The sequence below is a fragment of the Panulirus ornatus genome, chromosome 8 (assembly GCF_036320965.1).
Source record: "Panulirus ornatus isolate Po-2019 chromosome 8, ASM3632096v1, whole genome shotgun sequence".
Lineage (NCBI taxonomy): Eukaryota > Metazoa > Arthropoda > Malacostraca > Decapoda > Palinuridae > Panulirus > Panulirus ornatus.
In genome coordinates this window covers 9,533,789-9,560,696 of record NC_092231.1, presented here as the reverse complement: position 1 = coordinate 9,560,696, position 26,908 = coordinate 9,533,789, and the positions used below count along the sequence as shown (strand labels likewise).

General features: G+C 53.0%; 1 protein-coding gene across 9 annotated transcripts in view; it reads right to left on the bottom strand.

Annotated features, from left to right (window-relative positions):
* Positions 1-26,908, bottom strand: part of LOC139749822 (recombining binding protein suppressor of hairless-like) — a 429,197-nt gene that overhangs the window by 71,309 nt on the left and 330,980 nt on the right. For all 9 annotated transcript variants that reach the window (XM_071664112.1, XM_071664116.1, XM_071664110.1 and 6 more), the window contains 2 exons: positions 11,965-12,090; positions 10,037-10,295 (listed from right to left, as the gene is read on the bottom strand). In XM_071664112.1, coding sequence (XP_071520213.1) covers positions 10,037-10,283 — 247 coding nt within the window. In that variant the 5' untranslated portion in view covers positions 10,284-10,295; positions 11,965-12,090. The remainder of the gene's footprint in view (positions 1-10,036; positions 10,296-11,964; positions 12,091-26,908) is intronic.

The following is a 26,908-nucleotide window of genomic DNA, read 5'->3' as shown; positions in this document are numbered from 1 at the left end:
CACTCTTCCGAGCACTCCAGAGCACACCCTTCGTAGCACTCCAGCACACATCCCTACTAGCACTCCAGCACACACACCCTGCTACCACTCCAGCACACACACCCTGCTACCACTCCAGCATACACCCCCTACTACCACTCCAGCACACACCCACTGCTACCACTCCAGCACACACCCCCTACTACCACTCCGGAACACCAAACAAATGACACATCACACACCACAATGTTCAGCTGTCGCCACAAGCCACACCGCGACACAATACGTCTTCCCGCACGCTGCACGGGGAAGCGTACCTCGCCGGCGTAAACACCGTTCGCTACACGGGAGCAGGACAAAGCGAACGCCAGTGGGGGTAATGATGTTTTACGGTGAGGGTGACTCAAAATCTTTTTTCATTTTCTTCTTCTTCTTTACATCACACTCGTATCTAGATGGTTCTGAGTGGCCTGTGGATCCTTTCCCCTTAGGAGAGATATGTCGCGATAATGTCTTTTTAAAAGGCCGGGTTTCGCTCTCGTCCCCCAAGCGAGTGGCAGGGTTAAAAATGGAGGCGTTACTCTCAATGACTCATGTACCCCACTAAACGGCTTGATACACTCCCCCTCTCGCAGTATGACTCCCGCCCACGTACTACTATCCTTCCTAACTAATGAGCCGTCGTCTAAAAAAAAAAAATGGGGGGGCAAGAGATAGCAATCACTGATGTGCATTTTTTTTCTTTTTTTTTTTTGCAAAATCTAATCACATTTATATATGTTTAAAGAACGAATCTCTCACTTCTGTATGGAGAATGTATCTTTCCGTGCGTTTCTGACCTTCAGAAACGGACGTATGACAGCAAATCAGTTCGACCTCCTCTTGCTATGAACTGATGACTGAGCCACGGACAGAATCTGACAACAGCAAACACAGACGAGTGTCTTTAAATACGAGCACGGCGCCGATGACAGGTGCAGTGACAGGGATGCGCAATCTCGCGTACATTTATAGTTAGGAATGTCCAGACGTACGCTGGAATCCGATCTACACCTAATATATATATATATATATATATATATATATATATATATATATATATATATATATATATATATATATATATACATATATATACATATATATATATATATATATATATATATATATATATATATATATATATTTTTTTTTTTTTCCCCCAGACACCCGCCCCTCCTCCCCGGAGGCACGAGCCGAGCCCCGCCAGTCCTGTACACCTCTGAATAATGTTGATGTTGCTGGATCGGCAAGCGTGCGGGCTGGCCGCCTGGGGTGGCGCATTAATGACACTGACGCAGCTGGACGCGCTCTGGGTAACCAGGGGAGGGGGGGATACGCATCAACGCATTTCACACCTGGGAACTAGTCAAGCCTCGGGGGACACGATGTGATACACAAAACCTGGATTAAAATCATTAACTGCATAAACACGAGGGTGAAGCGCTCTTCGGTATGATAACCTGACACCCTTGACCTGACCCTCATGGGCCACGGGGGAAAGGTCGCGTCATCATACTCAAGGGTCGTACCGTTAGGGAAGGGGGGGGGGGTCAGGTGAGACGCCTGGCCATCGTGCAAGGGTCGTACCGTCGGCACCAGGTCAAAAAAAAGGCCTGACCATGAAAGCCAAAGGGTCGTGCCGTTGTGCACTCAAGAGATCGCAGATGACACAGGAATCCATATATTTCTTTAAAGTCATGCATGACCTTAGGTTAAATATAAATCCACCAGATTATAGAGGGGATGTGCTACAGCCACACACACCAACACACACACACACACACACACACACATCCATCCCGGCCTGGCTGCTGTCACACGGCCCGTCTGCAGTTCTAGCGGCAGTCTGGGTCAGGCTGGACCTGCGAAGAACCCAGGATGAGCGGGCGGCGGAGCTCAGTCTCTTGTCGTGGCCAAGAGCCCCAGGGTAGTGAGAGAGAGAGAGAGAGAGAGAGAGAGAGAGAGAGAGAGAGAGAGAGAGAGAGAGAGAGAGAGAGAGAGAGAGAGAGAGAGGAAGGTAGGCGTGAGGGAGGGGAGTGAGGGAGAGGAGTCGTGTTTTCATTAGAGGTGTTCAGCACAGGGCGGCGGGCAGGCGCGAGTTATGTCCTCACCGTAATTATCTAATAATTCCAGCCCCATGTGTGTGTGTGTGTGTGTGTGTGTGTGTGTGTGTGTGTGTGTGTTACCCATCCACACCCACTTCTCGCTTTCCTCTTAACCTTTGAGCACGACGATACGACCCTTGGCTATAATGATCTTGGTCTTTTAATTGTCCTTGAAGGATAAGGTTGTAAGCCAGCCCATGATACCGAAGGGTCGCCCCGACGTGCCCAAGGGCCGCCTCGTCGTTGCTCAAAGTTTGCCCCGTCGTGCTCAAGGGCCGTCCCGTCGTGTTCAAAGGTTGCACCGTCGTCTTCAAGGGGTTAAATCACAACGGGCGAATGCCAATTACTTACGATCCATGCAGACCTAACATCAGATGTTACGGTGCTGAAACTATAAAAATTTCCCTACCTTTCCGAGCATGAAACCCTAGTGTCGCTAGCTTACATCTGAGCAAGAGGAACGGTAAAGATGGAATTCGACGTACCCCTTCGCAGCGATGTCCCGGCTCGGAATGGGTGTTGGAGAGAGAGAGAGAGAGAGAGAGAGAGAGAGAGAGAGAGAGAGAGAGAGAGAGAGAGAGAGAGAGAGAGAGAGAGAGGGTGTCTGTGTGTGTGTGTGTGTGTGGCCCAAGGATAGGAGATGCACGCGAGAGTTACAGTGTTAAGAACTCACCACTCGGGAGGCGTGGCATGTGGACGAGTGGGAGCACCGGAAGGAGGTACAGGCAAGCACGAGGATATAAGGGCGTGAGGAGCATATACCGAGGGAACTGTAGGGTGCGGGAGGCGTGTGAGTGGCTCTGATGGAAGCGGGCGTTCGGTAGGCCAAGGATAATGAGGCATCACTGAAGGAAAAACACGGGGAAGGGGCACAAGGAGGCAGACAGTTCCACGTACCCCGGCAGCCGTGGATGGGAGACATTACGACATGAGCCACCTCCGCTTGGCCAGAGTTCGACACGTTCCGCCCGTGTAAAGGACGAGACATAAACAAAGCGTGTCGACGAGGGTAAATACGAACACGTGTCGGGTGCGTGCAGGGCGACACGTGTTCCTTATTGACCCTAGGGGACCCCTCAAGTATTGACCCACCAGGCCACCCTCCTCAGCTGATTGCTTCATCACAGTCATGCCCATTAAACGCCAGCCTAATGGACTTTAAATGTTACACAATACCCCGAGTCCTCCATACGCTCTCCATTAACACCCCCTTTTTTTTCTCCTCTCTTTGAGGGGGAGGAGAGAGAGAGAGAGAGAGAGAGAGAGAGAGAGAGAGAGAGAGAGAGAGAGAGAGAGAGAGAGAGAGAGAGAGAGACAGCGGAGGTGTAATCACCCCGGATGTATCAGGTACTAAATCATTAATCACATTCCCTATCAACACCGACGTAATCCTACGACAGTGAGGGTAACAGCGCTGCTGGGCTGGTGTCAACAGGGTATGGGTGTGAGAGGAGCATCTGCGAGAGATGGTCTTTTCTTTTTCTCGCAGTGTACAAGTGCCATTAATCCTAAATAGACATCGACCTGAGTGAGGCTACTGTTTTCTGTGGTCATTGCATTGGTCTAAGATCTTTCCCAGCTTTTTAACGGTAAACACGACGATCTTGCTCGCGCCTCACAACGACGATCTCGCTCGCGCCTCAAATTGACGATCTTGCTCGCGCCTCAGAACGACGATCTCGCTCGCGCCTCAGAACGACGATCTCGCTCGCGCCTCAAAATGACGATCTTGCTCGCGCCTCAGAACGACGATCTTGCTCGCGCCTCAGAACGACGATCTTGCTCGTACTTGGGGTGTTGGTGCCAGCCATCCAGCAGCAGATACAGTGCGTGTCTGGCATCCCGAGTGCCGGCACCTGGCGTGGCACCGTCACCATCACCTGCCTAATGTGCCGGCACCTGGCGTGGCACCGTCACCATCACCTGCCTAATGTGCCGGCACCTGGCGTGGCACCGTCACCATCACCTGCCTAATGTGCCGCCACCTGGTGTGGCACCGTCACCATCACCTGCCTAATGTGCCGCCACCTGGTGTGGCACCGTCACCATCACCTGCCTAATGTGCCGCCACCTGGTGTGGCACCGTCACCATCACCTGCCTAATGTGCCGGAACCTGGCGTGGCACCGTCACCATCACCTGCCTAATGTGCCGCCACCTGGTGTGGCACCGTCACCATCACCTGCCTAATGTGCCGCCACCTGGTGTGGCACCGTCACCATCACCTGCCTAATGTGCCGCCACCTGGTGTGGCACCGTCACCATCACCTGCCTAATGTGCCGGCACCTGGTGTGGCACCGTCACCATCTGCCTAATGGTCTTCAACCTCTGTAGCACGACGGGACGACCCTGGAATACGACGACACCATGGTACGATCCTTGAGCACCAAGTTAAGGCTATTAAGCACTAAGTTACGACCCTTGAAGACGACGTTAAGACCCCTGAGCACGACGTTACGACTTCAGAGGTCACGACCCTTGAGCACGACGTTATGACCCTTGAGCACGAAGTTACGACCCTTGAGCACGAAGTTACGACTCTTGAAGACGACGTTAAGACCCCTGAGCACGACGTTACGACTTCAGAGGTTACGACCCTTGAGCACGACGTTATGACCCTTGAGCACGAAGTTACGACCCCTTGAGCACGACGTTACGACCCCTTGAGCACGAAGTTACGACCCCTTGAGCACGACGTTACGATCCTTGAGTACGAGGGGTACTTAACGACGGACCCTTGAATATGATGGCTTAGCTTTGGTACCCGACCCTTGAGGAGAGAGCAGTAGGGAGCGCCTCAGCCACCAGTGGTGTCAAGTGGTGATAAATGACGAAGAAAGAATAAAAAGAAAAGAAAGAAAACTTCCGTCGTCAGTGTGTGTGTGTGTGTGTGTGTGTGTGTGTGTTGTGGGGTAGGGAGGGTAGTGTAGCTGGGGCGACGAAGGAGGAAGGGCAATACCACGGGCTATTAACTGTGCCTCAAACACAGACACACACACACACACACACACACACACACACACACACCACACACACACACTAATCGCTGACTAATAGCCGACACACTGGCCACTGTGGAAAGGGGTGGTTGGGGGTGTGGGGGTGAGAGGGGTGGACAACCAAGCAGGGGGAAAAGCGAGTGGACGGGGAGAGTGAGAGGGGGAGAGGGGAGTGAGAGAGTATAGGGGAGGGAGGAGGAGGGGAGAAAGAAGCGCCCTGAGTGCGAGAAAAAGGAGAGAGAGAGAGAGAGAGAGAGAGAGAGAGAGAGAGAGAGAGAGAGAGAGAGAGAGAGAGAGAGAGAGAGAGAGAGAGAGAGAGAGAGAGAGGCGCAGGGGAGAGAAAAATATGGGGAGAGGAGGGCGGTAGAAAAAAATAAAACTCTGGGGGATAAAAGAATAAAAAGGCGGATGGAAAAATATACGAGGGGAGAACAAAGGAATAGATGGAAAGAGATTTTATAAGAAGAACGGGACGGGAGGTGTGGACGGTATGGGAGGGAGAGGGAGAGAAGGGAGAGGGAGGGAGGGAGGGAAGGCGATGGATAAGTGGTGAACAGATGAATAAACACTTGGGGGTGATGGGGGAAGCCCTGGGATGATGGAGAAATGGGACCTTACCGAAGAACGTTGTTGGGGGTGATGGTGGAATGGTAAGGGGTGATGGTGGAATGGCTGGGTGATGATGGGATGGCTGGGGGTGAAATTGGGATGGTTGGGGGTGATGATGGAATGGCTGGGGGTGATGATGGAATGGCTGGGGGTGATATGGGATGTTTGGAGGGGGTGATATGGGATGGTTGGGGGGGTGATATGGGATGGCTGGGGAGATGGAGGATTGACTGAGGCGATGGAGGAGCAGCTGAGGGCTGGGGTAAGGGTAGACTGATGGGAAGGCTGTGCTCAAGTAGGGAACGGCTGAGGCAAATCCGTCAGCTGGGTGTAATCGGCTTTGGCAACAGAGCAAATTGGTCGGGGCGGCGGCGTGAGGCGAGGGCACCGCCGCCCCGCCCCCCACTGCCCGCCCGCCCCCGACGCCTGCCGACACCTTGAGCTCCGGGGAGGAGGAGGCGACGGCGAGGGGGCGTCGCCGACATGAGCAAACACCACCACTTAGCCGTAGACGACGGGGGGAAGGAAGCTTGGGAGGGAGGCAATGGGGACTAAATAAACAAACTCCTTCTGGAGAGAGAGAGAGAGAGAGAGAGAGAGAGAGAGAGAGAGAGAGAGAGAGAGAGAGAGAGAGAGAGAGAGAGAGAGAGAGAGAGAGATGTAAGGCACATACTCATCACCAGACCCTGAGGTCAGTCAGGGGAAGAGGAAGAGCGCGCCCGCCCCCCCTCCACGACTCCCGCAACAGCATCTCACCAAGGAGCGGGGAAGGACCCTCCTCCACCACTGTCGTCAACATCCTCCACCCACCCACCTCCCTCGGACTTCATCAAGGTCACGATCACCGGGGTGTGCGCCTGGACATACTTATGGAGATATACAGACGAGCGATACGAATCTGAGACATACCTACGCTAATGATCAGTACCCAACTGATTATATGGATCTAATACCTGCCCACGCTACTGATCAGTACCCAACTGATCATAATAAGGATCTAATACGTACCCAATCTACTAATCAGTACCCAACTGATTATAATAAGGATCTAATACGCATCCAAGGCATTGGTCGGTACCCAAAGGCTCCAGGCCCGTCACCCAGTATACGCACTGAGGAGCCATCCTGCTTCCCATCTTCCAGCTTTTGAGCTGGGGTCCCGCCAAGCTGGAACGGGCCTGATCAGAGGCTAAAGAAAGGCACAATGGCGGACTTTTAAAGTTCAGAGGCTCTATAAAACCCCAATGGTGGACTTATGAAGTTCAGGAGGCTCTAGAAAGGTCCAATGTCGGACTTTTGAAGTTTAAGGGGCTCTAGAAAGGTCCAATGGTGGACTTTTTACGTCCAGAACGCTCTAGGAAGGTCCAATGTTGGACTTTTCAAGTTCAAATGCTCTAAAAAGGTCCAGTCGTGGACTTTTGAAGTTCAGGATGCTCTAAAAAGGTCCAATGGTGGACTTTTGTAATAAGTTCAGGGGTTAGTTCTACCTTCGTTTGGTGGTGGACTTCTGAGGTCCAGGGGGAGGGCTCTCGCAAGGTCTAGTGGTAGACCTTTAAAGTTCAGGAGGAGAGATGTTGTTGGTCGCCGAGGGTAACCGCTGCGGTGCGTATGGCCAGGCAATATCCTCAACGCCCTGGACTCTGGTGTGTGTGTGTGTGTGTGTGTGTGTGTGTGTGTGTTCCAAAAATGAACATGATTCATCACGGATAATGAACGGTAACATGGGACTGGGACACCCTGCTTCCGCTCCCGGCCCCCCTTTGAGCACTGTGGCAGGGTCTTTGACCCGAGTCTTCACAGACCAAGCCAAAGTCACGTTGTCATACCAAAAGGGTCACACCCTTCGTGCTCAAGAGTGGTGTCGTTATTTCTAAGGGTCGTATTGTCATGCTTACGGGTCGTATACAGTCGTGTTCAAGGGTCGTATCGTCCGTGCTCAAGGACTACACCGTCGTACTCAAGGGTTGCATCGTCGTACTCAAGGGCCGCACCGTCGTACTCAAGGGCCGAATCGTCGTGTTCAAGGGCCGTATCATCGTGTTCAAGGGCCGCACCCTTCGTATTCAAGGGCCGCATCGTCGTATTCAAGGGCCGTACCGTCGCACTTAAGGGCCGAATCGTCGTGTTCAAGGGCCGCATCGTCGTATTCAAGAGCCGTACCGTCGTGCTCAAGGGCAGCATCGTCGTATTCAAGGGCCGCACCGACGTTCTCAAGGGCCGCACCGTCGTGCTTAAGGGCCGCACCGTCTATTCAGGGAATTTAACATATCTTTCTTCTGAATCAATCACGGGGCGGTTGGGTAGCGTGTGTGTTGCTGGCCAGACTGCGGTGTCCTGCGGCCACACGGGTCGAGCTGGGGCACACCAACAGGACCCACGCCCGAGGCACCGGCTCCTCAGCACGCCAAGACCACGACAAGACCACGACCGCCGTCTCCCGTCTTGAACCGTATCCAATGGATGCGACTGTCACACCTGTGGATTGGCTTGCAAGGCGCCCAAGCCACACATTGGTTTCTCCCACACACACACACACACACAAACACACACACACATCCCGCTGCTCCTCGCTCTCATGCCTTCCCATGTCTGACCTATGCATGACATAAATGTGTGGGTAAATGATCACACAGGACGACAGTACAGCTGTAGCAATGTGTGGAGGAGCCTCAGCTGTGGGGCTGCACCTGCCGCAGCTGTTATCAGCTGATGTAGCGCGTGCCTCTCTATCAGCGGTGAAGTGGCGACACCTGCTGCCTCTCTACCATCACACCCACACCTGCTGCCCCACAACCCAGCCCTACACACACTCCACCACATAACTTGTGAATGCCACTGGGTCGTAGAGCGAGTGTCCAGAGAAGAGGCAACGTTAGCCCGAGCCTGCAGCAGCAGCAGCAGCTGGTGCATGAGGATGCCCCAGGTGGGCGTGGACGGCGGTAGGACGCTGGGCCACTCGCCCGCTGGCCGGGCAACGCTAACTACCAAGAATCCCTCCCCGGCGGCACTTCTTATCGCACGACACTCCACCTTATCGCCAGCCATCGTTCGGGACTTGCCCGAGATGTGATAATAGCATATTAACTGCCGACTGCCTGCACACTCCCTCAACAAATAACATTCACAACCTTTTACCTGGCATCTACGATTGTGAGGAACATACAACATTTTTTCCTCTTCGGCGTCGAATCCCGTCTGGCGTGTCATGTTCTCGAAAATAACACAGGAGTCTGGATGAACGCTGGAGAAAGTTGTGTTCCCAAGGTGGAGCGAGCCCCTCTTTCCTCCACCTCCCCCTTTACCCCCACCCACCTCCCTGGCGGAGGGCTACGCTCCACCGGCGACATCAACCTGGGTCTTGGGCCGTGTAATGGCTGGCGGGTCGTCCGCTGGCCACGACGACCTACCCAGGCCGGCTCCCAGTCATCACCTGTGTGGCCCTACGGCCCATCCTGGTTCGCCCAGCATTCCCGGCACTCACTGTTATAGGGACACTCCTTCAGGACCTGGCACGGCACCAGGGGACAATCCTGCAGGAGCTGGATCCCCCTCTCCACACCTCTCCCGTTATCTCGGCCGCAATGATCGCCACCGTGTCCCATAATGAGGACCCGGGGCGCCCTCTACCCGGCGTGACCGGCTATCTCGGTCCCACCTCACTGGTATGGGGGAAGACAGAGGTCCGCACTTGAGCCTTGCCATCCAAGACCCCACAGGATTCAGTGCCACTTGGAAGCACCACAGAACTAGTGCCACCTGCAGGAGTCACAGGACCAGTGCGACTTAAAAAAACAATTGGAATATTGCCACTTGAGGTGCCCCTTGGTAGGCGGCAGAGGTTCAGTGCTACTCGAGGCACCACAGAACCAGTGCCACCTGGTAGGCGCCACAGGTACAGTGCCACCTGAGAGGCCGGCTGGTTCACTACCCTGCTACATCACACTAACGTCTATAACACTCAAACTCCAACATGGTGCTTACCTGGCTGTTGGTGGGGCATGAAAGAGAAGGAGAGGAAGACGAAGCATAAGAGTTTTGCCCTACGTCAGGAGAACAGTCAGGCTCCTTACTACAGTTAATATTACATCACTGGTGGCCCTTACTGACTGCCACGCTGCTTGCACTCAGTCCTTCACAATACAATATTGTTAATTATGGAAATATAAAGACTCTACTGTAACTGTTAGTGACGAGAAGTTAATCTATCTACGGGAGACAAGCCTCGGTGGGGAGCAGCATGGCCCCTGGGGTGTGCCGCCCCTACAGGAGGCTGGGGAAACTGGGAGGCTAAGCCGTACTTACCTGTGTCGAGGAGTGTGGGTCGCTGTGTGTGGGGGTCGTGGAGCGGGTAAGGAATGGTGGGCGTGGGCGGCCCCTGGCTGTCTCGCTGAGCCTGGGAGAGATCGACGGGGCGGTGGGCGGTGTGGGGGCCGGTGTGGTGCGTTGTGGGCGGCAGGGAGGCTGTGGGCGTACTCTGTGGGACGGAGGACGGTGGGTAGCCGCCCACGGGTGTACCAGCGTGACCATTTACACCACCCAGCTCCGTCATCACGCCATCACTCTGCATACACAACACATTCGTGTTAAGACACCACACCCTATACAAAACACAACAATATAAGAAAAAAACGTGTCTTTTAAGTATATATGCAACATATACCACAAAACCTATTAGAAACTATGAGCCGAACAAACTTTCAAAACCTGATCAAATCAAGATGACGGTGGAAGGTCACAAACCATGAGCTAAGTCCCTGTGAAGGACTCTCCACCTGCGGCGTATTTCAACCTCAGCGGATTTCCCTTCGAAGTCCCGAGTAACCAAGTGGAGTAACTCAATACGCACAGTCCACCCTCCCCCCCTCACCAGAACTCCCTGGGGTATTGTGTACCAGGTGGCATAAAAGCTACGGCCACTTCCTGGTAGAGACACTAGTGATATTTCACGTTACGTAGTAAAAGGAAAGGGAAACGATAATTCAGACGAAGACTGCTACATATATATCCACACACACACACCCCACCCAACCACTACCACTGGGATTGTGTCAGGCCCCAAGGGAGAAGAAAACGTTTTGGTGCGCGCCGTTGACTAGCACTTCTGACGAACGCCAATCTCAGCGAGTCATATTTCAGGCCTCTCTCTCTCTCTCTCTCTCTCTCTCTCTCTCTCTCTCTCTCTCTCTCTCTCTCCGCCGCGCACACTTCGCTTCACTATCCGTTTCTTCTCGTGCTTTTAAAAAAGGGGGGTCATCTTTTATGAGTAGCGTTGAGGCCAGACCACACCCCGCCTGGACCTTGGGGGGAGTTCTGTGTGGTCTGCGCATCCATGTACCTCTCTCTCTCTCTCTCTGTCTCTCTCTCTCTCTCTCTCTCTCTCTCTCTCTCTCTCTCTCTCTCTCTCTCTCTCTCTCGTGCAGCTGCATCTTGACTATTTCACGATGTCTCTCGACTGCTATGGGTCAGAACCACTGTAAATAACAAGTAGAAAAAAAAATCGTCTTCTTCAGCTTCGCAATATCTCATTCGACCAGCAGGACGATTTTTTCTATCTACTGCGTAACACACGGAGATAGAAGGGCCTAAAAAGGCTTCGCTCCATGTCAGTGATTGCTTGCAGCCAATCCTGTCTCTCCCTCCTGGGTATACGATAAACACCCTAATTACCAGAGATCACTAAATGCCAGCCATACCTCAGTAAGTATGTAACAGACATATGAAATGATGTCCACAGGACGGTGTTTTGCTGGTTAATGTTCACAGGCGGTTCCCTCGGTACATCTATGGAGGAAACGTTCTTTCAGGACGTGGAGGATGACATGGGCGCTCCTCTACGCTGGGGAGGATGTTATGGACACTCCTCTAGGACGTGGAGGATGGCATGAACGCTCCTCTAGATGTGGAGGATGTTATGGACGCTCCTCTAGGACGTGGAGGATGACATGGGCGCTCCTCTAGGCTGTGGAGGATGTTATGGACACTCCTCTAGGACGTGGAGGATGGCATGGACGCTCCTCTAGATGCGGAGGATGTTATGGACACTCCTTTAGGACGTGGAGGATACCATGGACGGTCTCCTATGAGGTGGAGGATGGCACTGACGTTCCTCCAAGATGTTGTGGTACAGTCGTACGATCCAGCGCAAGATTTGTTTTACAGACACAAAACAGCGGGTTAATGAAAACAAGATTAGTATAAGAAGGACCATGAGCAGCGGGAGGAAATATTACCTGTGTGTAGAAATGTTGAGGGGCAGGTAGGGGCGAGGGGGCGGCGGTGCTGTATGACGCGAGGGCGTCGCTCACCCCCGGCCAGTCGTCCCGGCCTTCCAGCCCCGCGTACCCGTACCCCGCGCTCTGGAAAATACAACATATCGTACATTATTCTCAAAATACAACATGAACATACCTCAAAATACATCTTACCTTAAATCAACCCTCTAAATGCGACATATTGTGTATTACCCTGACAATACATCATAATGCATTACTCTCAGAATACAGCGAACCATACATTATAACACTTAAAATACAACACAACACATGCTCTCACAACGTGACATACCATATATTACAGAGGATATACAACACACCATACGTCACTCCCAGAATACAAGAGTAACCTAATGTACCCTCCAGACACCGAAAGCTTGCGCCAGTCACTTCAAGAAGGACATGCAAACACCACCAACACAGCCTCTGCTCGTATTGAAAAACACAAAAGAAATCATGACTGACGTTGCAAGCGTTGGGAGACCCGGTGTCGACAGCGGTAACAACATTAGAACGCACTCGCATCCACGTTAGAGAACTCGCGTTCATCGCTGCACTACTTCAGTCCGGCGTGTCCCTGTGCTTGCGGCTTCTTCTTAGCGTTTCCTGGTTGGTGTTCTTGCTGTGCGTCCTCCAGTTTGATGGTGTGCGGCAGCTTTTTGTGCTTGGAAGACCACCCCTCCCCCATCACAGCTCAACTCCCTGAGCACGACGGTATGACACTTAAGCACCGTCGTACTTATAAGTCCTATGTAATCAAGACCACGGGGTTATGGTGACACGTAGTGACGAATGCGCTTACGGAACCCCCCTGACGGATAACATTATCGGGTACAACATCCATCGGGGTCAGAACATACGCGCAAACTATATAAACCCGACAACATCGGAAACACCAGAGCCAACACCGGTAATGAATCCTGTCCCCTGGCCTCTTCCGTAGACGTCGTGAAATCCCCACGCGACAGACGTTTCCACGGCGTCAGAGCAGGTATTCGTACACTGGCGATGGATCATCTCGCCTCCCTTCATCATCACCATCATCATCAGTAAAATGAAGTCTTCAATGTGCCCATCATCATCGCCAGTGTACGGCCTCTATATATACAACGTAAGTCCCAGGGGGAACTTCGCCGGCTTAACGTGTGGCATATTTACCCTCGCCATCACCACATTTACGTCACAGACCCTACCGTCACAGACCCCAGTGTGCGGCACCCACAGTCCCATCACGACGATCACCAGAGTCATCGTCACACACTACCAGGTCCCGCCGGAGTGCAGCCGGTCACTAGGTCCCACCACATCACTCACCTCCCTCCCCATCTTCACCACCGCATCACTCACCTCCCTCCCCATCTCCACCACCGCATCACTCACCTCCCTCCCCATCTTCACCTCAGTCATGGGTGAATCACCAGCACCTGGATCTCAAACGACACATTACTGGCCAAGTGTTCATCTCGGGGAGAGGAGGCCGCCTTACTGATCACTCGCCCGACCACCCGCCATCCGTCTCAAGCGTTCATCTACGACCAGCATCCTCTCTCTCTCTCTCTCTCTCTCTCTCTCTCTCTCTCTCTCTCTCTCTCTCTCTCTCTCTCTCTCTCACCCAGTCACCCACACAAGAGATATATCTTGCCGGTACTACCCGGCTGAGTATCGGGGAGGGGATGAGAGGATATCAATGACAGCTACACAATGAACTAGCACTTCAGTGGCTGCCAAGTTTCACTCCTTGAGCCCAAGCAACAATCTTTTCCTTCTGCCTGACCCACACGTGGGCTGCTGGCATTCAGTCATCAAACATACAGTCTCTCCACCTCACACAACACCTCGACAACAAAGTGACCCACACAATTCATTCTTCTTAGCTCTATATAATACTGCGGTATGCGCTACGGGCTAGTCCTGCATTTCTTTTGGTAAAATCTGATCGTACGTCCTCGTAAGTAAGTACTATCGCAGCAAACTCTCAATGTGCCTGCTGTCAAACTCTCCTACACCCAGCCATCACAAGGGATTCAACTACCACCCACCACTGAGGCAGGTGAAACGCACGTCCCCCACCAAGACAAACAACAAAACAATGCACACCGTATACATCCAGCTACATCCGAACACCTTTACAACAGCCCCATCACAACACCACCTCGCCACACCCACAGGCATACAACACCTGATCACATCCACCCAGGTGTACACCACCTTGGAATACTTATACCACAATCACCCACACCCAACCCCATGTACAGCCTGTGGTCCCCCTACACCACATACACGTCTGAGAACATCTGTACACTACCATGCGAAGCCTACAAAGTCCTGGCGTCCTGAGCAACGCATCATCTTTGTCATGCACACACGAACAGCATTAAACTTGGTCATTCACACCCGTGTTACAGTACATGACCACAACCATTCCCTGCAGACCTAAAGGCCACCGTAGGCGGCCGTCAGCGGGGTCAGGTCTGCACCAGGAGCAAGAGTTGGGTCACGATGTCACCAGCGATGCCGTTTGAGCCACGTCTTGCAACGACCTTCCGTTTTACGCTGCCAAACCCCGGGAGCAAGTCTACACCGACCCTCAGCCCTGCAATAAACAACTAAGCCACGGGGGCGTCGTCGTCGCCACCCGTATACTAGTGGCCCAGCCCGAGCGGGGCCAGGTTGGGCCGCAGCGCAACCCCCCCCCCCCCCCAATACGACCGCTGGAACCAGACCTGCCACCAATGACGCCTGACACTTTCATTCAGCGACGCAAGTCCTCCGCCCCCCAACCCGGGCCCCCACCGCCAGCACCGGCAGAACCACACTTCATCAGTACACGTCCCCCTCCCTAACCTCTCCCCGGTACAATGATCTCGCGAAACTTTACGAAAAGTAACTTGTTCCTTGCCTTATCCATCTTCTCTCTCTCTCTCTCTCTCTCTCTCTCTCTCTCTCTCTCTCTCTCTCTCTCTCTCTCTCTCTCTCTCTCTCAGGTGCATCAGCCAGACAAAAGCCTGGGGTCACCCTAACTGCTGATACAATACCATCATGTATATCTGGTGCCTCCCTGCCGGAAGGGTGGGCAGGGAGGCATCATTGGTGGCGATGGCTCCCTGCTGGATGGGTGAGCAGGGAGGCACCAGTGGTGGTGCTGTCTCCCTGCTGAAAGGGTGAACAGGGAGACACCAGTGGTGGTGCTGTCTCCCTGCTGAAAGGGTGAACAGGGAGACACCAGTGGTGGTGCTGTCTCCCTGCTGAAAGGGTGAACAGGGAGACACCAGTGGTGGTGCTGGCTCCCTGCCGGATGGGGTGCGCAGGGAGACACCAGTGGTGGTACTGGCTCCCTGTAGGAAGGGTGCGCAGGGAGACACCAGTGGTGGTACTGGCTCTCTGTAGGAAGGGTGAGCAGGGAGACACCAGTGGTGGTGGTGGTGGGGGTGCGTCCCTCCTTATGGGGCAGTGCGGGTACATGGTGGTCATCTCCCTGGGGGAGAGTGTTCCTCCCTCCCACACGGGGTAGACCAGTAGGAGGTGTGAGGGGGCAGTGACACCGACCAAGACGTTGTGATGGGCGTGTCTCCCTCCTGCCGTGGACAAGGCGCGCCCCCCCGCCCCCAACAACCCACGCCTCCCACCAAGATCTATTAAAGGGAAAACCATGTTGGGTTGGGATGGCGGACACCTCAGGAGAAGCACTAGTGTCGCGAATGTGTCATGTTTGTGTTGGCTGAGGCACATTCCCCAGCGGGAGTAGCGGCCGGCGGATGTTGTGGCTTGCTGGCGAAGCGGTGGTCGGTCTCAGCCGATGTTAATAATATCACACAGACAAAAACTCGTCTGTTAGGTCCCAGTGATCCAGCGGGCAGCTGTAGACAGACAGACGCGACGAGAGGCTACCAAAGGTGAAGGCAGGGGGTTTGTGGCTGTGGTGGGGGGGGGGGGGGGGGTAAGGTTAACACGCCACACGCGAGGCACACTATAGCCTCTTATCTGTCCATGTTGGTGAGTATTGACTACACTAACTGGGGGCGGGGGGAGGTGAGGGGGAGGAAGAGGAGGAGGAGGAGGAGGAGGACGGGTCTACCCATCACCACCACACACCACCCCCCTCGCCCTTCCTCTCAGGTGCTGGGTTCCCACGCTCATCCTACAAGCCACGAGAGGCGCAACCCTCACCCACACGCCGCCCGAACTTCAGCCCCTCGCGACTTCTGACTGCGAACCAACACAAAGGCATTAAAGTCTGCCCCAAAAAACAGAGTTATCTCATATAATACTATGGCTACTTGGTCAGGCGATACCGGGCCTTCGACGCCTACTTCCCCATGAGGTATGAGGCATGAGGCTGCGGGGAGGGAGAAGACAAGGAGGGAGGAGGTGTAGGTGTGAGTGAGGGCGCGCGTGTGGCGTGTGAGGCGTGTGTGTGGCGGCGGCCGGGGACCCGCGTGAGTCAGCAGCCCCAGTAGCAGCAGCAGCAGCACGGCCAGTTTTGTAGCTCCGTGGGGGCGACAACCATCTCTGTTGTTACCTCTGCTTCCTTCCCTACCTCACCCTGCTGCAGTTACTGTTACTGCTTCCTTCCCTACCTCACCCTACTGTTACTGCTTCCTTCCCTACCTCACCCTACTGCTGCTGCTTCCTTCCCTACCTCACCCTACTCCTGCTGCTTCCTTCCCTACCTCACCCTACAGCTGTTGTTTCCCTCCCTACCTCACCCTACTGCTGCTGTTTCCTTTCCTACCTCACCCTACTGCTGCTGCTTCCTTCCCTACCTCACCCTACAGCTGTTGTTTCCCTCCCTACCTCACCCTACTGCTGCTGTTTCCTTCCCTACTTCACCCTACTACTGCTGCTTCCTTCCCTACCTCACCCTACTGTTGTTGTTTCCTTCCCTATCTCAACCTACTGTTACTGCTCCTTTCCTACCTCACCCTGCTGCTGCTGCTTTCTTCCCTACCTCACCCTACTGCTGCTGCCTTCCTTACCTCCCTCATCCTGCTACTGCTGCCTTCCCTACCTCCATCACCCTGCTACTGCTGCCTCCCCTACCTCCCTCACCCTGCTACTGCTACCTTCCCTACCTCCCTCATCCTGCTACTGCTGCCTTCCCTACCTCCCTCACCCTGCTACTGCTGCCTCCCCTACCCCCCTCACCCTGCTACTGCTGCCTTCCCTACCTCCCTCATCCTGCTACTGCTGCCTCCCCTACCCCCCTCACCCTGCTACTGCTACCTTCCCTACCTCCCTCATCCTGCTACTGCTGCCTCCCCTACCCCCCTCACCCTGCTACTGCTGCCTCCCCTACCTCCCTCACCCTGCTACTGCTACCTTCCCTACCTCCCTCATCCTGCTACTGCTGCCTTCCCTACCTCCCTCACCCTGCTACTTCTGCCTTCCCTACCTCCCTCACCCTGTTACTTCTGCCGCCGCCTCACCCTCGCCGGCTGGTCTGCTCCATCATGCTCCCGTACAGCCACCCTCATCCCCTACACTTCTTGCAAGTGTGAATCGTACCCAGCCAGCCAGCGTCCCGTTGTCTGTCCTTCGCCATCATTAAGTCTGCGGCAACTTTTGCTCGCCAGGTAAAACACACGGCTGTCACGGACGTTCTTGCCCCCTTCGCCACGGCATCGCCCTTGGCGGCACATACCTGACTCAACGCGCGCAAAAATCGGCATTTTATACACCTAGCGGACGTTTCTCTAACTTACACACACACACACACACACACACACACACACACACACACACACACACACACACACTAACAGAAGTTAAGATCGAGCCATAAGAGGATATTAAGAAGAAAGAACACTTGCTTGGAAATATGGAAAGTATTTCTTTCATAACAGCACTTGTGGGATGACAGGAGTGTAGAAGCACTTTTGTGATGATGTTTATGTGACATCAGGCTGGAAGAGGAGCATAAAAGATCTTGGAGGTCTTGTTAAAGTCCACGAAGTATAGAAGCACTTCTGGGATGATGTTTTTGGGACGACAGGCTTAACGAGGTGATTACAGATCTGTGGTGGAAGTGGTGGTCAGCGATGAGCAATATCCCATATCAATCCAGCTCCGCTTCCTCCTCCAGTTGCCCAACTTGACAGCAGACGCTTGGCATGACCAGGGGTCAAACGTCTTCGAGGTGTGTGTCCGTGGCTGGGAGGGAGACGTGGGAGGGAGAGAGGGAGACGTTGCTATCTGGAAATGCTTCAGGAGTGGCGACCCGGATTTTCCGAAATTGAGATTCGACGGAAGAAGTGTGTGGACGTGTGTATGTACATGTGTATGGGGGGGGGGGGGGGGGGGGGGTTGGGCCATTTCTTTCGTCTGTTTCCTTGCGCTACCTCGCAAACGCGGGAGACAGCGACAAAGTATAAAAAAAAAAAAAAAAAAAAAAAATTTCTTTCATATCAGAGTACCGGACGAATGGAATGAAGCGATGGTACTATGAAGGCTGAGAATACACAGGCTAAAAATATAAAAACAAAAAAAAAAAACTTCTATGATATTAGAGAAAGTTTCAAATGTGTGTGTGTGTGTGTGAGTGTGTGTGTGTGTGTGTGTGTGTGTGTGTGTGTGTGTGTGTGTGTGTCTGTAAGGGGGTGAGGGGGTGTTCCCCACGACTGTACGTATAGCGTCCGCCCGCCATCTCCCTCCTCGTACAGTACAAGTGTTACTCTACCCTTGACTTCTTACTTGACCTTGCGTCATGACATCGTCTGGAAGCACGTCCCCTACTACATCTACACAGCTCCGCCTGAGCCCAAGCTGCATCGAACCATTTCTGTGACGTACGGTGAAGCGTTTGAAGCCAGCGAGCGGCCCCCGCAGGCAGGCGTACCCAACCCAACGTACAGTCGGGTCAGTGTGATGCACCACTTCATAAGCCATCCCAGGCTTCTCTTTTTTTTTTTCTTCTTCTTCTTATTGAAAAACTTCGATGACTCGGACCTAACATTCTTAGCGGTTGTGGCCGCTCAACACTTGGGTATCGGGTGATGACAAGATCGCTTACCGTAACCAAATGTCAAGTCACCTTTTTTTTTTCTTTTATAGATATTTGGCTATCTATCTATCTATCTATCTATCTATCTATCTATCTATCTAATCATTTCTATCTTCCGTATCGGTCGCTCCAAAGCAGAAAACCATTTTACGAGTGTACACACCAGGGAGACAATACCAGTCAGAATTCTCTTTCTCCAAAACTGTGCATCATGACGTCTCTCTCTCTCTCTCTCTCTCTCTCTCTCTCTCTCTCTCTCTCTCTCTCTCTCTCTCTGTGTAAGTGTGTGTGTGTGTTTGCGCTCCACATAATAAAATGATTTCAGTCGCCACGGTAGTTTTCGTGCCTGACAGTCACTCCCGGATGGCATGATGCAAATGATCGGCACATTTCCCCTCCCACCCCACACCTCCTCACATCCCCTTCCTCCCTCCTCCACTCCACCAAGTTCCAATTTCGCACGCCTTAGAAAGTGATGTCCACAACAGTAATGCGACCGCAGGGGGACGAGTGTCATCCTTTTGGAGTTCTTGCTTCTCTCGACGTGGCGGTTCGCAGAACCCCACCTTGCTTGCCCACCTCCCACCCTGCCCTTCCCTCCCTGCCTGCCTGCCTCCCTCCCTCCACCTCTGACGACGCAGCAGCCGTCCGTGTCGTGTGCTCACGCCTCCCTCCCTCCACCTCCGACGACGCAGCAGCCGTTCGTGTCGTGTGCTCACGCTGGGTAAGGTCATCTCTGGTATGATTACTTTTTTTCTTAAAAGAAAAATAAAAACGTTTTTTTTTTTAATATACTCTCGTCCTCTGCGGTAGAATCGTTCGGTTCTATCTTCTGAATTCAGCTTTGATCTTTCTTTATCTATCACACACACACACACACACACACACATATATTGTCCAAAAGTCCCCTCGCGTCTCCCTCATTGTGTGACTGAAACACTGAGATGCGGACTCCACACCTCGCCATCTGATCTGCCGTGTTGTGCGGCTGTGAGGATCGTTTCAAAAAGCTGCTGTTGTCTGTACCTCCCTCACAAGACGACCCCCATTTCACAGAATGGATTCCCTCACGTGTGTGTCTGCCTTCCGAACCCAGGACGCTGGCAGACGTGTGTGTGTGTGTGTGTGTGTGTGTGTGAGAGAGAGAGAGAGAGAGAGAGAGAGAGAGAGAGAGAGAGAGAGAGAGAGAGAGAGAGAGAGAGAGAGAGAGAGAGAGAGATGCGACGCTGCGTTCATGAGGGAGTCGACAGTGGAGTTTTCGTTGTGGTGTTCTGTTTTGCGGCGTCCGTCACGCTGGGCTGGGTGTCGAACGCGGTGCACTGTAATGCTAAGCTTTTTGAGTTTACGCACGGTGTCCCGGTGCGCAAAACTATAGGCGTCACTCCTCAAGTCTTCTCTGTGCTGTACACTCAATTCTATTTTTTTTTTTTTTTCTTCATCGACTCCCGTTTTCTCTGGCCCATGCCTCTGTTTTATCTCTGGATATGTTGGCATCCATATTTCGTTTTCTATAGTCGTCAACAGCGGTTTAGTACAACCTTCGCTTCTTATCTGGACGTTCGTTGGGGGATCCCGGCTGGTATGGTAAGGTCCCCCAAGTCTCGTTTCCCCCTTAAAGTCTCCCCAAGTCTTGTCTCCCCTTAAAGTCTCCCTAAGTCTTGTTTCCCCCTTAAAGTCTCCCCAAGTCTCGTTTCGCCCTTAAGGTCTCCCCAAGCCTCGTTTTCCCCTTAAAGTCTCGTTTCCGCCTTAAAGTCTCCCAAGTCTGGTTTCCGCCTTAAAGTCTCCCAAGTCTCGTTTCCCCTTAAAGTCTCCCCAGGTCTCGTTTCCGCCTTAAAGTCTCCCAAGTCTCGTTTCCCCTTAAAGTCTCCCCAAGTCTTGTTTCCCCCTTTAAGTTTCCCTAAGTCTCGTTTTCCCCTTAAAGTCACCCCAAGTCTCGTTTCCCCCTTAAAGACTCACGTCCCCCATCCCCGTAAATCGTACCATATAAACCACAGTTTAACTTCTTGTGGTTGATATTAGCTAACAGCTTGTCTGTCTGGCCCGACGACACTTACGTTCTCAGCACAACTAATTGCTCGTGTGACCTGTCTTCCCGGCTCGTGTGACCTGTCTTCCCGGCTCGTGTGAGCTGTGTTCCCGGCTCGTGTGAGCTGTCTTCCCGGCTCGTGTGACCTGTCTTCCCGGCTCGTGTGAGCTGTGTTCCCGGCTCGTGTGACCTGTGTTCCCGGCTCGTGTGACCTGTCTTCCCGGCTCGTGTGAGCTGTGTTCCCGGCTCGTGTGAGCTGTCTTCCCGGCTCGTGTGAGCTGTGTTCCCGGCTCGTGTGACCTGTGTTCCCGGCTCGTGTGACCTGTGTTCCCGACTCGTGTGACCTGTGTTCCCGGCTCGTGTGACCTTCGTTCCCGGCTCGTGTGACCTGTGTTCCCGGCTCGTGTGACCTTCGTTCCCGGCTCGTGTGACCTTCGTTCCCGGCTCGTGTGACCTTCGTTCCCGGCTCGTGTGACCTTCGTTCCCGGCTCGTGTGACCTGTGTTCCCGGCTCGTGTGACCTTCGTTCCCGGCTCGTGTGACCTTCGTTCCCGGCTCGTGTGACCTTCGTTCCCGGTCCGTGTGACCTTCGTTCCCGGCTCGTGTGACCTTCGTTCCCGGCTCGTGTGACCTTCGTTCCCGGCTCGTGTGACCTTCGTTCCCGGCTCGTGTGACCTGTGTTCCCGGCTCGTGTGACCTTCGTTCCCGGTCCGTGTGACCTTCGTTCCCGGCTCGTGTGACCTTCGTTCCCGGTCCGTGTGACCTTCGTTCCCGGCTCGTGTGACCTTCGTTCCCGGCTCGTGTGACCTTCGTTCCCGGCTCGTGTGACCTTCGTTCCCGGCTCGTGTGACCTTCGTCCCCGGCTCGTGTGACCTTCGTCCCCGGCTCGTGTGACCTTCGTCCCGGCTCGTGTGACCTTCGTTCCCGGCTCGTGTGACCCTGTGTTCCGGCTCGTGTGACCTGTGTTCCCGGCTCGTGTGACCTGTGTTCCCGGCTCGTGTGACCTTCGTTCCCGGCTCGTGTGACCTTCGTTCCCGGCTCGTGTTCCCGGCTCGTGTGACCTGTGTTCCCGGCTCGTGTGACCTTCGTTCCCGGCTCGTGTGACCTGTGTTCCCGGCTCGTGTGACCTGTGTTCCCGGCTCGTGTGACCTTCGTTCCCGGCTCGTGTGACCTGTGTTCCCGGCTCGTGTGACCTGTGTTCCCGGCTCGTGTGACCTTCGTTCCCGGCTCGTGTGACCTTCGTTCCCAGCACTCTTCACGGGTTCTGGATCCTATGTTCCCGCCACCCTAACTCCTTCTGACCACTGTCCCCAGCATAATAACTGCCCCTGGCTTGTAAGTTAGAACAACGAGATAACATGTGTGTGTGTGTGTGTGTGTGTGTGTGTGTGTGTGTGTGTCTCAGTCCTTCAAGATGTCTACGGCCATCTTCCCCTTCCCTCCCTCACGCGTGCCACGTGCATCGGTAACACGTCGTCCTTCCGGCAGAGAGTTCTCTTTCCTCGCCTATGCATTTGGTCACTTCCCAGTCACTAGCTGCCTATTGTTATATTGTTTCAATCAGTTACTTGTCTTCTCTCTCTCTCTCTCTCTCTCTCTCTCTCTCTCTCTCTCTCTCTCTCTCTCTCTCTCTCTCGTTCCTAGAGTGTCGCCACGGTTGTAACACTGCAACGGAAGCACCACGGTTACAACTGGTGACAATGTAATGCAGGCACCACAGTCACGACTGGTAATACTGTAATGCAGGCACCACAGTCACGACTGGTAACACTGTAATGCAGGCACCACAGTAACAACTGGTAATACTGTAATGCAGGCACCACAGTCACGACTGGTAACACTGTAATGCAGGCACCACAGTCACGACTGGTAACACTGTAATGCAGGCACCACAGTAACGACTGGTAATACTGTAATGCAGGCACCACAGTCACGACTGGTAACACTGTAATGCAGGCACCACAGTAACAACTGGTAACACTGTAATGCAGGCACCACAGTCACGACTGGTAATACTGTAATGCAGGCACCACAGTCACGACTGGTTACACTGTAATGCAGGCACCACAGTCACGACTGGTAACACTGTAATGCAGGCACCACAGTAACAACTGGTAATACTGTAATGCAGGCACCACAGTCACGACTGGTAACACTGTAATGCAGGCACCACAGTAACAACTGGTAACACTGTAATGCAGGCACCACAGTCACGACTGGTAATACTGTAATGCAGGCACCACAGTCACGACTGGTTACACTGTAATGCAGGCACCACAGTCACGACTGGTAACACTGTAATGCAGGCACCACAGTCACGACTGGTAACACTGTAATGCAGGCACCACAGTCACGACTGGTAACACTGTAATGCAGGCACCACAGTCACGACTGGTAATTCTGTAATGCAGGCACCACAGTCACGACTGGTAACACTGTAATGCAGGCACCACAGTAACAACTGGTAATACTGTAATGCAGGCACCACAGTCACGACTGGTAACACTGTAATGCAGGCACCACAGTAACAACTGGTAACACTGTAATGCAGGCACCACAGTCACGACTGGTAATACTGTAATGCAGGCACCACAGTCACGACTGGTTACACTGTAATGCAGGCACCACAGTCACGACTGGTAACACTGTAATGCAGGCACCACAGTCACGACTGGTAACACTGTAATGCAGGCACCACAGTCACGACTGGTAACACTGTAATGCAGGCACCACAGTCACGACTGGTAATTCTGTAATGCAGGCACCACAGTCACGACTGGTAACACTGTAATGCAGGCACCACAGTAACAACTGGTAATACTGTAATGCAGGCACCACAGTCACGACTGGTAACACTGTAATGCAGGCACCACAGTAACAACTGGTAACACTGTAATGCAGGCACCACAGTCACGACTGGTAATACTGTAATGCAGGCACCACAGTCACGACTGGTTACACTGTAATGCAGGCACCACAGTCACGACTGGTAACACTGTAATGCAGGCACCACAGTCACGACTGGTAACACTGTAATGCAGGCACCACAGTCACGACTGGTAACACTGTAATGCAGGCACCACAGTCACGACTGGTAACACTGTAATGCAGGCACCACAGTAACAACTGGTAACACTGTAATGCAGGCACCACAGTCACGACTGGTAATACTGTAATGCAGGCACCACAGTCACGACTGGTAACACTGTAATGCAGGCACCACAGTCACGACTGGTAACACTGTAATGCAGGCACCACAGTCACGACTGGTAACACTGTAATGCAGGCACCACAGTCACGACTGGTAACACTGTAATGCAGGCACCACAGTCACGACTGGTAACACTGTAATGCAGGCACCACAGTCACGACTGGTAACACTGTAATGCAGGCACCACAGTCACGACTGGTAACACTGTAATGCAGGCACCACAGTAACAACTGGTAACACTGTAATGCAGGCACCACAGTCACGACTGGTAATACTGTAATGCAGGCACCACAGTCACGACTGGTAACACTGTAATGCAGGCACCACAGTCACGACTGGTAACACTGTAATGCAGGCACCACAGTCACGACTGGTAACACTGTAATGCAGGCACCACAGTAACAACTGGTAATACTGTAATGCAGGCACCACAGTCACGACTGGTAACACTGTAATGCAGGCACCACAGTAACAACTGGTAACACTGTAATGCAGGCACCACAGTCACGACTGGTAATACTGTAATGCAGGCACCACAGTCACGACTGGTTACACTGTAATGCAGGCACCACAGTCACGACTGGTAACACTGTAATGCAGGCACCACAGTCACGACTGGTAACACTGTAATGCAGGCACCACAGTCACGACTGGTAACACTGTAATGCAGGCACCACAGTCACGACTGGTAATTCTGTAATGCAGGCACCACAGTCACGACTGGTAACACTGTAATGCAGGCACCACAGTAACAACTGGTAATACTGTAATGCAGGCACCACAGTCACGACTGGTAACACTGTAATGCAGGCACCACAGTAACAACTGGTAACACTGTAATGCAGGCACCACAGTCACGACTGGTAATACTGTAATGCAGGCACCACAGTCACGACTGGTAACACTGTAATGCAGGCACCACAGTCACGACTGGTAACACTGTAATGCAGGCACCACAGTCACGACTGGTAACACTGTAATGCAGGCACCACAGTCACGACTGGTAACACTGTAATGCAGGCACCACAGTAACAACTGGTAACACTGTAATGCAGGCACCACAGTCACGACTGGTAATACTGTAATGCAGGCACCACAGTCACGACTGGTTACACTGTAATGCAGGCACCACAGTCACGACTGGTAACACTGTAATGCAGGCACCACAGTCACGACTGGTAACACTGTAATGCAGGCACCACAGTCACGACTGGTAACACTGTAATGCAGGCACCACAGTCACGACTGGTAATTCTGTAATGCAGGCACCACAGTCACGACTGGTAACACTGTAATGCAGGCACCACAGTAACAACTGGTAATACTGTAATGCAGGCACCACAGTCACGACTGGTAACACTGTAATGCAGGCACCACAGTAACAACTGGTAACACTGTAATGCAGGCACCACAGTCACGACTGGTAATACTGTAATGCAGGCACCACAGTCACGACTGGTTACACTGTAATGCAGGCACCACAGTCACGACTGGTAACACTGTAATGCAGGCACCACAGTCACGACTGGTAACACTGTAATGCAGGCACCACAGTCACGACTGGTAACACTGTAATGCAGGCACCACAGTCACGACTGGTAATTCTGTAATGCAGGCACCACAGTCACGACTGGTAACACTGTAATGCAGGCACCACAGTAACAACTGGTAATACTGTAATGCAGGCACCACAGTCACGACTGGTAACACTGTAATGCAGGCACCACAGTAACAACTGGTAACACTGTAATGCAGGCACCACAGTCACGACTGGTAATACTGTAATGCAGGCACCACAGTCACGACTGGTTACACTGTAATGCAGGCACCACAGTCACGACTGGTAACACTGTAATGCAGGCACCACAGTCACGACTGGTAACACTGTAATGCAGGCACCACAGTCACGACTGGTAACACTGTAATGCAGGCACCACAGTCACGACTGGTAACACTGTAATGCAGGCACCACAGTAACGACTGGTAACACTGTAATGCAGGCACCACAGTCACGACTGGTAACACTGTAATGCAGGCACCACAGTCACGACTGGTAACACTGTAATGCAGGCACCACAGTCACGACTGGTAACACTGTAATGCAGGCACCACAGTCACGACTGGTAACACTGTAATGCAGGCACCACAGTCACGACTGGTAACACTGTAATGCAGGCACCACAGTCACGACTGGTAACACTGTAATGCAGGCACCACAGTCACGACTGGTAACACTGTAATGCAGGCACCACAGTCACGACTGGTAACACTGTAATGCAGGCACCACAGTAACAACTGGTAACACTGTAATGCAGGCACCACAGTCACGACTGGTAATACTGTAATGCAGGCACCACAGTCACGACTGGTAACACTGTAATGCAGGCACCACAGTCACGACTGGTAACACTGTAATGCAGGCACCACAGTCACGACTGGTAACACTGTAATGCAGGCACCACAGTCACAACTGGTAACACTGTAATGCAGGCACCACAGTCACGACTGGTAATACTGTAATGCAGGCACCACAGTCACGACTGGTAACACTGTAATGCAGGCACCACAGTCACGACTGGTAATACTGTAATGCAGGCACCACAGTCACGACTGGTAACACTGTAATGCAGGCACCACAGTCACGACTGGTAATACTGTAATGCAGG